Source organism: Temnothorax americanus, unplaced genomic scaffold, assembly GCF_048541705.1.
Source record: "Temnothorax americanus isolate GAGA-0224 unplaced genomic scaffold, ASM4854170v1 Scaffold3, whole genome shotgun sequence".
NCBI lineage: Eukaryota > Metazoa > Arthropoda > Insecta > Hymenoptera > Formicidae > Temnothorax > Temnothorax americanus.
In genome coordinates, this window is record NW_027509442.1 from 1,525,997 (window position 1) to 1,544,334 (window position 18,338).

The following is an 18,338-nucleotide window of genomic DNA, read 5'->3' on the forward strand; positions in this document are numbered from 1 at the left end:
TTCTTATCTATTTTTAATTATCTCGCCATTGTAGTCATATGGCCACCTAATTATTCCAATTACGGAATAAATATTACTACAGTTTATATCTATAAATATATATAGATATAATATAACATTACATGTATATTAATTCCTTTATGTAGTCTTATCCCAGGTGGCAGGATGACGTCTAAAGACGTTTTAATGACGTATATTAAGACATTATTAATACGTCATTTGATGTCACTCTGTTACCTGGGACATTCATGGTTTCTTAGCATATATGTATACTTTGCACATACCTATATATGTATTAAAAATTAAAAATAAATAAATATTTAGAAATTTCTTGATAAATGTAGTATTATGAAAAATACAAATAAATGTTTTTTTTTAGTTGTTAAGTAATTTGGAAATAAAAGAATTAACTTTCTTTCAAAATTATTTCTTTCCCTTGTCTTAATTACATTGCTTTCTCAATTCCGCGGCGCATTGCTTTTTCTATTCTTAATTATTTGATTTCTTGTAATTACTATATATTCCATTGCGTAATAATAAAGTGCTAAAAAATGTGCTAGTAAAATAAATAAGCCAGACATTAATGCATTGATAATATTAAGTTTTACGAGTTCGTTGAATGTATGCATCCCTCCAGTTGTTTAATTCATAACGATCTTTTAATAAAAATTACGCAGTGTTGATTGTACATTAAAAATAATTAGACAGTAAAAAAACATTAGCTGTAAAAATTATTAGCAGAAGAGTGATCGAGATATAAGTACTACCCAAAAACTCGTTCCAAAATCAATGAAAAAATTCAATATTTACTGTAAATTTTGCGTAAATGTACTTTATCGATATTAACATAAAAAATCTTTACCGTTTATACTATTAAAAATATGCTATATATTTGTATCAATACTTTAATATCGATAAAATTTCTACCATAAGCCAAAAACACAAGTGGGATGCGCCACACACACACACACACACACACACACACACACACACACACACACACACACACACACACACACACACACACACACACACACACACACACACACACACACACACACACACTGCGCTCTTCTCTAATTCCTACAAAAATATCATTGTGGAAAGGAGGATTCAATGAACGAGACATTCGTGTGTGTGGTTTTCAGAATGTTATTATCAGCACATGGAAGTTTCGTATTCGTCTCACAAAAGTAAAGATTAGACGCGAAATGTCAACAATTGCGAATCAAGGAAGGCGGCCACGCGCGCGACCCTCGGACTTGTGTGGCGGCCGCCCTCCCGCCCCGAAATAAAGATAAAGTATTTTTTTGCTTACAATACATCTCGATGATGATAATAATACAGGTAATAACGGTATTTATTGTTACGGTATCGTAAAATATCACAACATTAATATCTGCCGAGCGAATGAAACAAACGACGGTCCGCGACCGTGGTGGCTTCTTGCGAAGGAAGACTCGGCGAACGAGCGGAGTCCGACTTTTCGCACCTATCCTCTGTCTTGAAACATTAAAAAAAAAAAAAAAGAAGAAAGAATCGTTGGTATCTTACTCGGGAGGAATACTCGCGCGTAAAGTCGCCCCTTCGCGAGAAACTCCGTTCAATAAATTAACCAATTGTCAATCGGCGAACGCGACACGCTCCGCTACGGAGATCGCACCTCCTGGTCATCGCGCGCGTATTTATTTTATAAATAAAAGAGCTGTACGCGGGCGGCACGTCTGAATGAAAAAATAACTCTCGCGCGCATTCACGGGAAAGCTAGCAGATCTACTTACGTTTTAACTCGCAACCACTGTGATTGAAAACGAATAATATGACTATGGTGAGTTCAGTTTTTCGTTTGATAAGAAATGGCACTATGTATCTTTCACTTTCAACGGATTGACGATTATAATTACACTCCAATTATTTCTGTTACCTGTTCTCATAACAAATACGAAAGTATTGTAAAAGTTACAGATAATATATATATATATATTAATATATAAATAAATGAAAGAAATATTAACATAATTGATATATAATAAATTAATAATTTAAATTAATTAAAAAAACTATATTTTCTTTTTTTTTTTATAATTACAGTGTTAAACTTTCAAGTGTTTAAATTTACTTTTGTCCAATTATAATTACCGAACCCCAAGTTCCCTACAAATCCCTTGAAAATCCTGTTTTAGGATAGTTACTATGCGTATATTGAGCAATCTTTTTGTTATTTTACAAAACATGCGACTTATATAGGAATGGGCTCGATCTCATCATAGTGGTTGACAGTTAATCCGTAAGTCGTTTTCGCGACGGAACTCGTTCGAGTGACACGATACGATCGTAGTCGTATAAAATCGAGAGTGGTATCGAACGGCACTCGGGTATGATCTAGAAGAAGAAAAATGTACGTACATAAAAATGAAGAGAAAACGCAACAATGGAAGGAACGTATCGATCTATTTATAAGAAAAACGTACAGCGCGACGGCTGTTTATTATGAAACCTGCGATTCACGATCGGATATACGAATCTGCCGCCGAAGCGTCGGCAATTATCATCACCGCTTCTACAGTCTTCCCGGTTTAGCATAATTAACGAACCCGATCTTGAGAGAGCGGCACCCAACGGAGGAAACACTTTGGAACTTCTCGTGGGGAAGTCGCTCGCAGACGCGATTCAAGATCGGTACGATAAATTAAACCGGCGAATTACTTCGGAGAGCGCTTTGAAGAAGCGTTTGTGCATTTGCGATTTTATCAACTTCATACTCTGTTATCTTATCTTTCTGCGACGAGCCACGAGGACCGAAACGTTCAGATTAATTTCCGAAACGGGCCTCACGGACGCTGGAAGTACTCACTACCCTCTGCAACGATTCAGGCATACCTAGCACACGCGTTAACGACCCCTTCTTCCGTCTGACAGGCATACGAAAAACCTTCAAACGTGGACACACACACACGGACGCATATACACATACGCAAGTACACACGCGCGCATTCGCATACTTTTTGATACATCAGCGTAATGTACACTAGCAATTACAGATTATTCGAGTACGGAGAGAATGTGTATACAACATACCAGCGATCTATCTACGTAACAATTACTACAGCTATATACACAGATTACTACCGGATAGCCGGTCGCGTCAAGTTCACCGGGCCTTTGGAGAAGATTCGACAAAACGGTGATCCATTCTTCGTCGAGGTTGATAATATAAAATAATAATACGTCTTATACATATATGTTCAGTCGTGAAACATTTATATCATACAGAAAAATATCTTCAACTTTATTTCCATTTAAAAAAAGTGAATCGGCTAGTTCAGAAGTTACAGTTCAAGAATCGGAATTACTCAGGAAGTATCAAAACTGTGCCATTTTCAAGGCAAAGTTATTTAAAAACAATAATATATTCATACAAAGTATAGATCTACGCTTTTATAGTTCCACAAACACATTACATTCCGCAATGTTTGAAATTATTAATTTATATCGTTCTCTCTCTCTCTTTCTGTCTAACTGACCAATTCGTATATTTCAGCTGGTTTCATCTTCAGCATATTAAACACACTTTTAGATTAATTATGAGGATTTTGCAGACGATGAAAGAGCGCAGCAGAGAATAATCAGAAATGGTAAAAAAATATATGCTATAATATAAAGCAAAAATAAACTGTTAATATGCAGAATGGTAAAACTACAATTTAAAAGCTAGAATATCAGTAGAATGTAATTTCCCGAGATGCCTCCTGGAAATCGCTTCGAGCCATCCTGGGAAAACATCCTTCGTTCGGTTAATATTGTCAGAAATGCTGTCAAGAATACTTTCATACAAGGATATAATCACGATATATACTGCCTGAATTTGATATTTCTTTTCACGCTAACTTCGAGTCGCTTTTACAGTTCACGTTAGCAAGATATCGTCGTCATATTGCTATAAGTAGATAAATAAAGTTGGCGCTTAAGTTTTGCTCGATGTTACTTCCCATTGCAAAGTTTCGTCGGACCTTGACCGTGTTTCGCCTGTCATTTTTTTGTAACTATACTCCCTTACTACGCTCTGTATTCCCTCTCGGTTAAAACTTTATTGACTAACACTCCCCTTCCAAGCAAAGCACGCTCGACGGGAATCATTGTGCTTTCATTTATCAGGAAGAAAATATGTATATTTGTCTTTTTGAATAGTTTCGAAAACGTGTATTCGTTTATTTAACATCATCTTTTTAAATTGTGCTTTGCACGTAGCCGAGGTTGTAGATTGTTCGTCGTGAACAGCAATGCTGTATATAAATTTCGTTCGCTGCACAGAATTTTGGAAAATGCAAAACCCATGTATGAAAATTATCTCGGTCAGACGAACACCGAGACGCAATTAACAATCACGTGAGTTGCACACGGCTGTTCTATTATTCACGTTTCAATGCGCACTTATGAGATGATTAGTATCAGCCTCGGTCCTGCGAATCCGGACAATGGATTTCACACGAAGTAATCGACTCGAACGTACTGCTTCGACGGATATTAGTTCGACTACCGAGATCGTCGAAGCGCACATTTCTTTTTGTACGGAGGAGAGCTATAATCTAGAAGAGATCTAGTGAGGATGTGCGACTTCGTGTCGCGTTTGGCTGCTCCTCCCGAGTCGACGATTCCCTCGTCCATCGTTATCGTCATCTCTTGTGACTACCGAGGCTCGTAGGCCTCGTAGACGAGTTCAGGCACCAGAGCCAACGAGAACGTTGCACTGGCCTGTCTTGCGTACTGTCGCCTCGTGGTGATGGCTTCGTGTTACCTATTGTTCTCTTCCATTACCACTTGCTTGAACACACCGGCAGGCATCTGGCTCTTCACCTCGTGACTACCAAGCGCAGTCGTACCGTCCTTCGCGATGAAGAGTTGAAGACCAGTTGCTGCAAAACGTAAATTTTCATTTAATTTTATTTCGTTTTTGAAAGTTTAACTACGCTGAAATATCAATCTACGACTATCCTTACTTTCTAGCGTAAAAAATTAAGAAAAAAAAATTAAACCAAAGGCGCAAAAAAACCACTCTATTTTCTGTAACCGCTATTTTTTAACTGATATAATAAATTAGAAGAAAAACGTACTCTCGGAACTTTCAAGATCTGTCTGCTCTAAATTTGTTGCTTTAAGCAGCTCGTCGATAAGAGAATCAGGATTCGGCCTGGTAACTTCAACTCTACAGAGGACAGGATTACCAGTACCATCTTCTGCTTTTTTTCTACGCTCCAGCGCAGCCTTAGCACGGTCCAGGGATCCAGTTTCGCTGAGACCTGAGCCGCCGGAAGGATTTCTGCGAAGAGCAATGTACATTTTACCTTCATTTTTGTCGCATATTGCTACACGTTTTAACTGTAGTAACACGTTGTAACATATTAAACTGAGCACTGGGGATAAAAAAGCAGGAATAAAGTATTAACGTTACTCTGTTCGGCGAAATCAGACTATGAAAAATTAAACAATGCGGATATAAATATAACGTTGCGGACGAACCTAATACATGTTTTATAACAATTAATTTAGCCCCTCGATTCATGTACATTATGAAAAATTGATAACTAATGGGGAGAGGTCTAAATGTTCCATTACGGCATATTAACACGTTTTGCAATTACTGGCTAACACGATAGATAATAATTACAACTTATTGCATGCCTTGTTTAAAGAAATGATCAATTACGTTTTGTTACGTAATTGTTGTTACGTAATTACGTTCCTTTCTCAGAATGCAACGGACGTTACATTCTGAACTTATTTATTCGTTCAATCTGAGTTGAAACAAATAAGTTCCAGGCAGCAAAATAATACATCCCTAACAAAGATACAAAGCGTCTATCTAATACTGCAATTCCATATTGCGCTGATTTCTCCGCAGAGTAGTGTCGCAGTTGTCTCTACAAGCAATAAATATGTGTCGGGTACGTAATTAAATAATCGTGTAATTTAAGATTTTTCTAAAATTAAGAGAAGTGTTGTTCCCAAACAATGGATTCTATGCCGACGTACTCGTATCTGTTTGATTCTTGAGGTGAAAGTTCATCGAGTACGTGTAACGCACTCACTTAAAGTAGGGAAAACATTATGTTGAAACGTGAGTGTCAGATAAACGTACAAAGAAATAAATGTGCCTTCTACGAGTGAGGATACTAACAGTCAATTTAATGTACAAGGGAGACGACTTCTCGTGCGGGTAGTGGCTGAGATAATTAAATACGCGTGGAAGTTGAAGGAACGCTTAATTAAGCGAATAAATAAATGAGAAAGAGAAAAATTGCAGAAAGAAAAGTAACTACCATAAATATATATTGTGTTAATTAAAATAGACGAGATAAAGTTAATAAAATAATTTTCTTAACAAATGGAGATTGCTGTATAGTAAATTATCTGAGAATGAAGAAAAAATATGAAATAATTATTACATTAATAAAAAAAAATATATGTTACTAATAATTTAAATAATGTAATTTAAATTACTTAAAGAAATAAATATTATAAATATTAAAAGAAACGTCCAGGTCAATAAAGCAATAAAGTAATTTGATACAATTTTTTAATTATGAAGATTAACATATTTTCAAAAATTAAGTGGAAATTCTCCAAAAGCAAAAAATTAATTTAAATTTTATTGAAAGATAATAATGCCATTTACACTTCTATCTGTAATCTGACTTGCCTATAAGTCGAAAATTATTTTATTAATAAAGAAAATTTAGTAGAATGAGTGAGAGAAAGAGAGATAATCTGTCGTCAAGATTTAATATTTGTTTAGCAATAAAACACTTCACATGAGCATGAAGCATATAGTAATATATATATAAGTAAACTAATGATAGATATGGTATAGAAATTAATGACAACTAAGCTATCATTTCTGATAACTTAACATGCGAAATGAATGTGGTGCATAAAAATATCATTGAGTGAATTTTTGTGTGAGAATTGCGTTTTTTACGAGAAACATGCGTTTTAGGTACAAGCTGTGCAGATGTGAATTTTTGCGGATTAATTGCGTGACGAGCGAGGAAGCAAAAGGTTCATAAGGTGCTGCAGAACGTTAGAACGAATCGTAATTCCTGCCGGATCGTTGGTTTGGATGCACCAATTTCCGGAAAATGTAGGTAAATTTGAACGACAGACATCAACGCCAAGGCGCTTAGGCAATCAGTGCGCGCCTAGGCTGTCGGTTCTTATCGTCAGACGATGATCAACGCCTGACCTCAGTGAAATGTAAATCGTTTCGTTTTAAGCGCGATGAAATTAGATTTCGTTCGTACAGCTCATTCATTCGTAGCGAGTAGGAGCAAACTTGGAGAGCACTTAAGCCTCATTAAGGTCCGCTCGTTATCGGAAATTTCTGACAGACCAGTTCAAAACTTTATTATAATACTTTATTACACTTTCATTCTGCGATTAAAATAAATAATAGATTTCTATTTCCTTTATATTGGTGGAATGTTTTACCCGGTTATCATCAGAGAGATGAAACACGTTCTGTACATTGGACAATTTATATGCGTGATCCAAAGATTGGACTTACATCAGTATAAAACATTTTCTATAAATGATTAATTTGAAATTCAAGCTCATTTGTTTGTAAATAATATTTAATCTGTTTCCAGTTTTGTTATAATAAATAATCATCGATTCGGTCTAGCTCTGATATATCGTGCGAGAATTAATATTAATAGTGAATTGCATAAACTGTAATTGGAAGCTACATAGAGGAGACAGCAAGAAATTACGTTTGCATGCATCAAGCTAAACATTTGCCTGCTCAGGATTAAATAATGCTTGTATGCTAGCACACGTGTTAAAAGTATTCTTCATTTAAAAACTAGAAGCCGTTGTGTTTTTGCAATAGTGGAAAGTAAAGACGTATGCATGAAGGAAAGGTATACGTAAGATGAAAGCATGGACTGACGGTGGGGTAATGCTGTTTCGATGCTGCGAGCTCGGTGGCGCGACTTCCGGTACCCCTAACGAGGACTCCTCAGAGTCCGCTGGACTGGTGGCGACCGTAGCCAGCTTGCCCCCCGCCCCGTCCAGCAACTTCCGGTGGCCTCCGCCAATACCCCTGCAAGGATTCACAAAGCCATCCAGACTGGAAGCATAGCTACCGCATAACACTACATACCCCCGATTCCATTTAATTGCAAACAGACACAATCAGCTTTTAACTAGAATAATTATTTAATTATTTGGATTATTAACAGTGATATTGCTGCTAATCCTGATTACGAGTTACATTGCACTTGTTTAATGCTTAACATATTGCATGTTGCAATGCGTTATATTTATTCGTTGAAATGTAGTTTTAACTCTTTGTTATTCATCTTTGTAACAAATTGAGAAAATTATAAGACTTTTAGAGAGATCAAAACTGAAACATTTATTTTATTACCTCCCTAAATAATAATAATAATTTTACTTTGCAATTTTTCTCTGTAATTTTAATATTTTTTAATATTTCAGATATTTATGTCGCAGTTAAATTTAATTATGATAGTAGTTAAGGAATTACTTGAATATGAGTCTAAATATAATCTTGAAACATAATAATGAACATGCTAATAATATTAAAGACCATTATGATAAACTGTCGTAAAAAACTATATGAGAAAAAAATGTGAGAACAGATTGTATATCTCATGACAATAACAATTTTTAACGAGACACACATCCATTACTGCGATATTAGATAACTTTCCTTACTTGGAACTGCCACGTAATACGTAGCATATTTATTTAATTAGCTTACATCAAAGGGACAGAGATGATAAATGGCCGAGCATAATTATCATGGTTAATGAAACATGAGTTATTGCACTCGTATGATAAAAGTAAGATATGAAAGATAATTAAGCAATAGCGCATTGTTAAATTTAAATTCGTTCAAAAATTCATCAATTTTCATTGAATGAAATGCATGCCGATACAATTTGATACATATTTCTTACATTCTTATATTACAAGTATAATCGATCATGTACGATGTACCGTTAATTTTTTGCGGTAGATTTAAGCGAATCGATTACGCACAGATGAGCTTCAAACACGTGGACTTCTCTATTGGGTTATCATTATTTATTTCGTCTCAAGCATCGCTCTACTCTCTTAATAAAATTAAATGAAAAATTACATCAAAATAAAAGATAATTTCAAAAAATATATAAATACATAAAATGAATTAAGTGGTTGATAGAAAGATTGGTGAATGTAACTTGACTGGAATATATGCTTTTAACTTTCTCAGTGTTAAAAACACGATGTGTTGTACAAGGAAGAGAAACGCTGGGGGAATTGCTTCTTCGAACATTTGCTGGTTTGTCAGGACGGAATCACCAATTACTCTGGCATGCCGGACATATAGGCGTTATTAACGATTTGTAAGTGAGATGACCTCACCTTCGAATAAAGACCATTTAACGCAAGGGTAAAATGCAACGCACCGTCTGCTAATCAAACGCATTATCGTGAATATTCACAGAAATATCTCTTTTCTAGATATTTTCTCCCAACATTCCCGCGTTCTTGCAAAGAGGGTATTAATCATTCAAGATAAAACCAGATATTAGGATATATGTAGAATTGTTTCGAAGATTTTAAAACGAGAAACACGACCAGACATAGAAACCAGGGAAACCAGAGGGAAGAGAGGGGGAAAAAGAACACTCTCGAGATCTCCGAAAAGAATCGCGAAACTGAAAACTCCCTGATGAATGAAACCTACCTGAGGGTTTGAGCTGTCGTCGTGGGACGTAGCGGGGCTCTTTGATTGTCAGGCCTATGGAGAGGATCGGGAGAGGACACGGCTCTAGCCTGATCGATCAGCCGTAACACCGGGCTTGTCTTGCCCTTCTCGATGCAGTCGCAGGTCTTCGACATACCGCGCCAACCCGCGGCACTGATTCTCGGCTTTGCGATCGGGAAGACGTTATGCTGCCCGTTACTCTCCTTGGCGATCGAGCTCATCATCGCGTTACGTTCGTTATGCGCCTCAAAGCTGTTCCTCTCATAATTTTTGCGCGAGTGTCGCGGCACGTCTGGCACCCTGAAAATACCGGGCGCCGCCACCCGGGTGTCTGCGTTTGCATCATCGCGACAATTGCGCGAGTCGCTGTCATTCAAGAAACCGTTCCCGATTCCGCAAAGTGGCTGCTGCTGCTTTCCGACTGAATAAATGTTCTTCGCGACGGACGCGATAACATCGACTCTCATCGGGTTTTCCACATCTGTCGGACCACTACGCGAGGAGAGAGGACTCGATGCCGACCAGAATCGAGCTCTGGAGGCCAGGGACGACGGGAATGACAGAGGTTCGATACAGTCGTCGGGTCGACGGGCGATCGGTTGTGTGGACAGGTTTTGGGAGGAGTTGGGAATTCGTGGTGCCCATACCGGCCAGGAGGGTGACCTATAAAGATCACAACACAAATGTACAAGCATGCAAAAATCATAAACTCATGTACATAAAGATAAAGAAAGAAAGACATACGTAAAGTAAAAAAAAGATAGAGAGTCCAGAGTCTCGTAGTTATGGTCGAGAAATTGAGAATGAAGGGATCGCTTGAGGCTGGAGCAAAAACAGATGATTTTCTCGCGTTATTGATTCGCTCTCTTGTTAGTCATCTGTCATTCTGTTTACATCGCCATATATTATTCTATTCATGTTATTAATTTAAAAATAAAGCAGTTAGTTATTCGAAAGTTTGCATAAGCTTGCTCAACAAGCAAGTTTAATCGATTACATAGCGTATAGAAGGTTGATATCGTTAAAGGTCGAAGATAGAATATCTTTCTCGAGTCAAGACACAGGCAAGAGTAATATATTTAAAGCAAGATATCGTGTAGATAACTAAGCTCAGGTATCTTGTTAATAAAGCTAAATGTCTTGCATTTTAAAAAAGAAATCGTTAGTTTTTTGTAGTAAAGTAAAATTATGGATGAAATATATTTTTTCATCGTTCACGCATTATTAATCGTTTCCAGTTGTTGCAATGAACAGTCATATTCTGTTGTGCAATCTTTTAGACCTTCACGGTTTTCAACTCATATACTCGTTGCTGTTATTTATTATAGAACAATAAAATCAGGCAATTTACAAGTAGATTAGAAGGAAAGTGCGCTAAACCGAGTATCGATAATCTTCCCAGAATATCGCATAATTAACAATTAAAAAAATTCAGCTTTCTATTTCGATTAATTAATTGGATGTAGAAAATAATGCAATATGAAAGATTTAAGTCGGCTTTGTCAATAAGAGTTAAAAGAACTCTGGACGTCCTTGTTGATTACGCTCGATTTAAAAATATTGTTCGAGATATAAACCTTCCTGGGTATCGCTTTCATACATCAGATAATACCAAGATTTCAAAAGTTCAAAGTAAACGCGTAAGAATCATCGAGATGCGTGATAAGTCTTACCTAATGTGACCGCTATCACCGCTACTACTCTGCCTGCTGTGCTGGCTGTGCGAATTTAAAGAACCGTAGCCGGAGCCTTTGCTAAGTTGACTGGTATTACTGCTGTTGCGCGAGTGCCCGGATTCCGTGTGCGCCTCTACTAGAGCCTCCACCGGGACCGCCGACGGTACGATCTCGCTGAGAGTCATCGGGTCGTATGTTTCCGTTCCGCTGAGAAGTTCTAATCACATAAAACTCATTAAAATAACTTTTCTTTGCCTCCTCTCAGAATTTATATTCCTGATAATTTCAGGACTGTATCATCCTCGGCGCTTCGCACATAGCTATGTACATGCGCTTCTTTTATTTTTATTAATCAAAGCGCAAAATCTTGTTTATGAATTACGAATACTTTACATGTCAGACATGACATAGAAAATGAGCGAATTACCGGAAGTGAAGAGTGCGGGCCTCTTCTTGGGAAGACTGCCAAAACCACTGCTGGCGCTTGCTATACTTCCCGCTAGCGAACCGGTAGACACATAATCCTCCCGATTCGTGCATCTCTCAGATGCCGTTACCTCATCACCGGTAACGCCAGGTACACCTTGCACCCCGGGCACCGCCAGCTGCGTCTGCTTCAACGACGGGGAAGGGCTGGGGCAAATAATCGATTAATCCGTTAATCAAAAAGATTCCACGAGACGTTCTTCCGATCAAACGCAGACACAATTGTCGTACGGCGGAAATGTAATTAAAGCGGTTCAATATAAGACTTTCACGTAGTAAAAAAAAAAAATGGAAAAAATCAGAAATATAGAAGATACGCCAGAAAGAATTTCTTTTCATTAAGGCGCTACTTAAATGTTGGATTAGCAATTTAATTTGTAATCGTTGAATGTAATCGTTTATTTAAAAAAATATACGTATTCTGTAACGTAACAAATCCAAAAATTAAAAATATCTATACTATCACGTAAAGCGTTCAAAAATTTAAGATAAACCGCTGCTTCATATAGACAGGTAAGAATGTCTTACACTTTAAATAGAATATCTCCGGAGAGCATGTTCATTTTTATGGCCACACGCAGCATGGAATTATCCTGACGGTGTCGCGCATCATAGCCCTCCAAGAGGCACCTTCTTCGGCAGAGGCCAGCTCCCGCGAATTCGGCCAGATTTAGATCGGTAAAGCCCAGTTTCTGGAAGGACCTGCCTCCTTTCAACTCCTGTCGCGCAAAAAAAAGTTTATGAGAACACGTGGCATTTAAAATTAACTATTTATCTAATTATATACGTTTGCGTTCAATAATAAGCGAGATTCACATTCATTTGCATTTATTCGAATTAATTAAGTAAAAAAATTATTCAAACATTCTTTGAATAAAGTTAGCAAATATTTACGATAAAGAATATAACTTTTATATATCTTTCATCATTACATTATTTTACTGATTTTAGATAAAATAAAAAATAAATGAGTAAAATAAAGACATTTATTTTATAGTCGATTCTTGCTTTGCGATATTTTCGCAAGCATGGGAGTGTGAATGAAGAGTAAAACGTTCGTGAAAACAAGAGTTGAGAAAAATCTCTCCGTCTTCCTTTCGTTCCGTTCCCCAGCCCCGACGATGTTCGCGCCTCAAACGGAAAGTAAAGTTTGCTCTCACCTTTCTCACAGATATCCTTAAAATGCACGGATCGAGCACGCCCGTGGACGCGTTGGCGCTCATCTTGCATAAAAATTCGAACTTTGCGTTCCATCTCACCGTGTGCTCCTGCACCTCCTCCCTGCAAAAATGGAAAGAAATGGTTTTGAAATGGGAGATTATATATAATGTCTTCCCGCGTGTTGCTTTCATTGTTACCGAAAAGTCTACTAATTACTCCCTCTTTCCTTCTCTTTCTCTTCCTTTTTCTATAACAAGTACTTTCATTTATATATACAGTAATACACACTCTACTAATAATTCATGGATATTCAAATCAAATTTCTTCAAGTTTTACGCGATCTCCAAAAATTGCACGTGAATTATAACAATAATTTTCAATAATCGTTTTCCAATACAATTGTCACAATCCTGGCCACACAATCATCTACCTCTTAATTTTCGGCATCTCGATAGGTCGCTTAAAATAAATTTTTATTATCTTGAAATCGTTGTTTTAAATTGACTTATGGAAATATATAATTCCTTCTTATTCTCCCTGACAAAATGAGTTCAATTCGGTGAACTAATTATCGTCATTAAAAATTCCTGGTAATTTAATATTTGACCAATAAAGCGTCACTGGGGAAAAATAAATTTCGCATTCGCGGAAGAAGAACCACGGCTGAGAGTAAATGCGTTCTATATAGGACAGCTCGTATATACTCGAGGAAAATGCATTCCGGGACATTCCGTGTACTTAAGAAAAATGCAAAGTAACGTTCGAAAACTTCAAGAGCTGAAGATTCTTCTAAAACGTCCGTGCTTCGCCGGGGATTGCGATAGATGAAAAAAAAAGTAATCGTTAAAAATATGTAAATCATCTGACGCCTCTCGCGTTATCATTTTTAATAACGTTTTGCATTTCCCAAGAGTTCAAGCAATTTTCTGTGTGGTAAAATATTTTGCGCCTGGGGTGCATGCACCCAGTAGTACACGAAGAGCGAGAGAGAGATAGAGATAGAAAACTTCCCGGGAAGACACGTCGTTCTCGTCTAATATGCAAATGAAGGCAAATTGGCGCGTATGCATAATGCCGCGCGGAATCAGCGTATTTCAGCTCCGCTGGGAACGCGAGTACACCAATGAATCATGACCCGAAATGACACGGGCGTCTCCCGCGTCGAGGCCCTTGACCGACATGCGTATCTTGTTAATGAAACGCGTGCTGATTAACCAACGAGTCTCACTTCCGGTAAGAGCACTTCCGGCACGCTCCCGCACGCATCGGCGAACATAGTGGGATTCGCCGAAGGGACGGCGCGCGGCGCGACGCACGGATCGATTTAGCGATTTCAACGACCAACTTGTCCCATCAAACTGTCCGACGCTGTCCGAATTTCGTCAACTAATTTCATCCGCGGCTATAACGAGACTCGCAGTACGTGCATGCGGCAAGCAACGTTATTATTATCGATTTTACTTGGCTTTGCAAATAAAATTATATAATTGATGTTAGTACAAATTGATGTTAGTATACATATTGATGTAACTGACGTGACGCTCGCGGCTATAATTACGCACTCGATGACGTAAAAACTCGGATTGCACACGCCGCTGATACGCGAATAATTTCCATTTATTGTGATATACTCAATGTTTATATATTATTACCGATTCAGACCTGATGAGCGGCAAATAGCATTCTATTATTTCTGATCTTGCGGAATGTTTTTATTATGAGCCTGTCACCGAACATACAGACGATTGCGATAAAGCGTTATCGAAAAATAAAATCGTGCCATTATAATCACAATTATAGACACATGAAAAAAATTAATGGTGTTATTACGGTCCAAGTCGGATCCGGGTCTCCTCAAATTTTTCAACAATGAATTTTTCTGCGGTTGAGTTGATGTCAGCCCCACGCACAACCTCCAACCTGAAGGATAGACGCATAACTATATACTTTTACAATTACGATAGTTATATACAATCATGTACAGCAGAGTTCTAAAAACTTTTGCGAAACTTAATTGTGAAACTAATTAGAACACACAGTTACAAATTTTAACTTTTTTTGCTAAAAAAGAAGAGTAATTTCTTATAGGTTTTGCATGGTGCGATAAAGATGGTAAGAAAAAAAAACCGCATTTTGACCTAATTTTTTCTCAAAAAAACCTGACATATAGAACATTTTTGCTTGCGAATTCGGATTCATATATAGCATCAAAGACTATATGAGAAATCGCTCTTCTTTTCCAGACCGCAAATTTTTGTACCTCTGAGTATAATGAGTTTCACTCAATGCGACACGTACCCTTGCTATATTTTATCCTCCCTCTTCCTTTTTCTTCTTCGATATACCTTCTCTCTCTACTCGTCTCATGGATATCTTAAATAAGCGAGCGTAAAAAGCGATCAAAGCGGAGGTCGATATTGACTCATGGTGTACCGAATAATGCGTGATGACATGGGTTTAAAATAAACTCCGTGCACAACGCCCACCACTCTACAGCGCCCACGTAACTCCGAAGAACCGATTTATCGTAAATATCATCGGCAACCCCTCTTATCGTGCCCAGGGAGCCGGAATATCGATAGCGGTAGGCGATAATGAGAAGGAAAGAAAGGAAACGAAATACCGCTCGGAGCGACGAAAATGTACAAATAATCGCGGGATGAGAAATGCAGTACGCACAACACCATTCCGAGAAGAAAACAACATTTTCTTTTTTTTCTCTCTTTTTCTAAAACAGTCGCTATAACAGAAAGCTAAAAATATCTTCGTGACTGACGTCAAACGATCGTTTTACAGGCGCGCGCGCGCGAGCGCACGTTACAATATCGCGATTTTCAGATCGGAAAAGATTTTAAACAGAGATAGTATACCGATTGCACATGACACACGTCTTTGCGTTTTTTCCCCTTGAAATTTCAATAGAAATTTATATTATTATCAAAAATGTGCTTTATGGTAAATTGAGAAAAATGGAATGTGTACCTTACGGTAAATGTTCAAGAAAAAACAGACAAATGTTTTAAGGATAAAACAGTAATGGGTATACAGCACTTCGCACGATAAATGATAACGGGGATAGGACGCCTACGGGGCCCACAACATTAAGCGGTTTAGCACGTTGGCCCTTGTAACACTACCTAAAGAGTTTGCGACATTAATTTTAAATGTCGGCCGATGGTTTTTATCGGAACGAAAGGTCCATTAAAACGCAGATCTACTTCGTGATAATTGAATTTCGTAAAACGTGAAATATGAGCGGGGAAGATACTACCCGCCTACGTTCTGATAGAAATCGCGACTTAAAAAATAGCGGGGGAGGTGACAGAAAAGGGCAAATCTTCAGTTTTCACAACGTTATAGTCAAGCAACTCGACCTGAAAGCACTCGTGTAATGAGACAAAATAATAATAGACAACGCGACACATCAAACGCAATGACGTATTTTGATAAGCTGATTTTGATAAGCTAAGAAGTTTATACACGTTCGTAGAAACGCATTTGCTTGCACGCGATCGTGGTCGGTCTTGAGCGTGGTCGGTTGCAATGCGAATGCTTATGCCTTATACGATATAAATTATATTGAATATGTGTAAAAGTATATATTACAAAGTGTTCAATTTTATGTATAATTTTACAAGAAAGAAGAAATATTTTATTTTCTCAAATTATCGTTCTTCCGATGGCAAGGTTATTTCTTTTAGTTATACAATGTTCGCTTAGACACCTGGAAAATGTAACTTATATCTAATCAAGTAGATAAACCTTATCTATATATAAAATCTATATAAGGCTAATTATATTATACATGGTATGAAGCTGCGTATATCTTGACAAAAAAGGTAAATTTTTGAAGAAATGTATTAAATGTAATAAAATATATAAATGTGCAATTCTTTATAAATTACAAAAAATCAAAATCAAAAAGAAAAAATTTTAATAATTGTCTTTTACGTGTGCTTTTACGTCGATGTCCCTGCAAATTTCAAAATATTTAAAATTTGTGAAATTTTTACTGGCAAATTTTTCTAATAGCATTGAATTTCATTCCTTTGACGTGACAAATTAAAATAAATACATCACGTTTCTCTATATATTTGAAAAGAAAATAAATAAAAAAATAAATGTAAAATAGTTTATATATATTTTAGATGCACAAAATATAAATGTTATATTAATATTCATATTTCTTTCAACTCATCCTCATCAAAACATACGATGGCTTTGTAAACCTTGTACACAAAATACTCCAGATTAACTTAATACATTTTTCAGCAAATTTCCCGTCAATCTCTTTTTTCTCTTTTTTCCCTTTAATTTTTTAATCATTCTCTCTCAATTTTCTCTGTTTAATTTCTGACGATCAAACTAATACAAATAAAATCTCTGTTAAAATATTGATGCAACTCTCTGAAATATGAAATAACCGTACCTATATTCATGTTTCTGAAGGCACATAAAATGAAGAATTATTAGCTCGATATTGTGTAATAATTAATAATTATTGTTCATCTTGCCGTTTAGCATTTCTCATTAAAAGGAAAGCGGGGAACAATACGTCGTCGTGTGGAAAGTTATAACGATCCTGAAAAAAAATAAACGATGCCACGCGCAGGAAAACGACTAGATAGCCGAGCCTGAATTAGGACAGTGGGTTAAGAGAACCGGTCGCGCGGTATCAAACGTCATTACGGGATAATAGCGATATCGTTGCTCCATTGATAAGAGACGTGAGATCGCGACGATGCGATAGGGAACGCATGCTATGACGAAATCACCATTTTTTTGCCACGCTCGATCGATGATAAAATCTCGTGCACGTGGAAGCGGAAATCGGTTTTGCAATACTTTTCCGAGAGTCTGCAAATTGGGACAAAAATTTATTCCACGTATATAGCTTTCATCGCTCACGTAGAAAATCCCAACGAATTTGTTTCGCCGACAAAGTCGACTTATTGATACGCGCTTCGCGTATAATCCAGTTTGCTTCGCGCTGATTTTCATCATAGTATATAACACATGGCATTTTACAGTGTATGCCTCCTCCCCCCTAAAAAAAACTACCGATCCAATCAAGAATCATCGTGTTGTATATAGAGTCGCGTCTGATAAACATGTGCGGATGTCCCAAAACTTGTTAAACGTTACTCTTGTTTACGAGGATATAGCGATTTATTGGTGGTTTATATGGTTTTATGACATCGTACATAATACCGTACGATAAATCCTCGTTTCAATAAATG

The 18,338-nt window shown here is 37.1% G+C and overlaps 1 protein-coding gene across 3 annotated transcripts in view; it reads right to left on the reverse strand.

Annotated features, from left to right (window-relative positions):
- Positions 1-1,140: 1,140 nt before the first annotated feature.
- LOC143900628 (early estrogen-induced gene 1 protein) overlaps positions 1,141-18,338 on the reverse strand; it is a 62,254-nt gene continuing 45,056 nt past the window's right edge. Inside the window, exons 3-10 of one of the 3 annotated variants that reach the window (XM_077412208.1) lie at positions 13,098-13,218; positions 12,466-12,656; positions 11,879-12,084; positions 11,449-11,668; positions 10,520-10,597; positions 9,755-10,438; positions 5,112-5,317; positions 1,141-4,913 (exon numbers count right to left, since the gene is read on the reverse strand). In XM_077412208.1, the coding sequence (XP_077268334.1) occupies positions 4,792-4,913; positions 5,112-5,317; positions 9,755-10,438; positions 10,520-10,597; positions 11,449-11,668; positions 11,879-12,084; positions 12,466-12,656; positions 13,098-13,218 (1,828 nt within the window). In that variant the 3' untranslated portion in view covers positions 1,141-4,791. Of the gene's footprint in view, positions 4,914-5,111; positions 5,318-7,945; positions 8,099-9,754; positions 10,439-10,519; positions 10,598-11,448; positions 11,669-11,878; positions 12,085-12,465; positions 12,657-13,097; positions 13,219-18,338 lie in introns of all 3 variants that reach the window. The other 2 variants (XM_077412209.1, XM_077412210.1) reach the window with 2 other exon arrangements.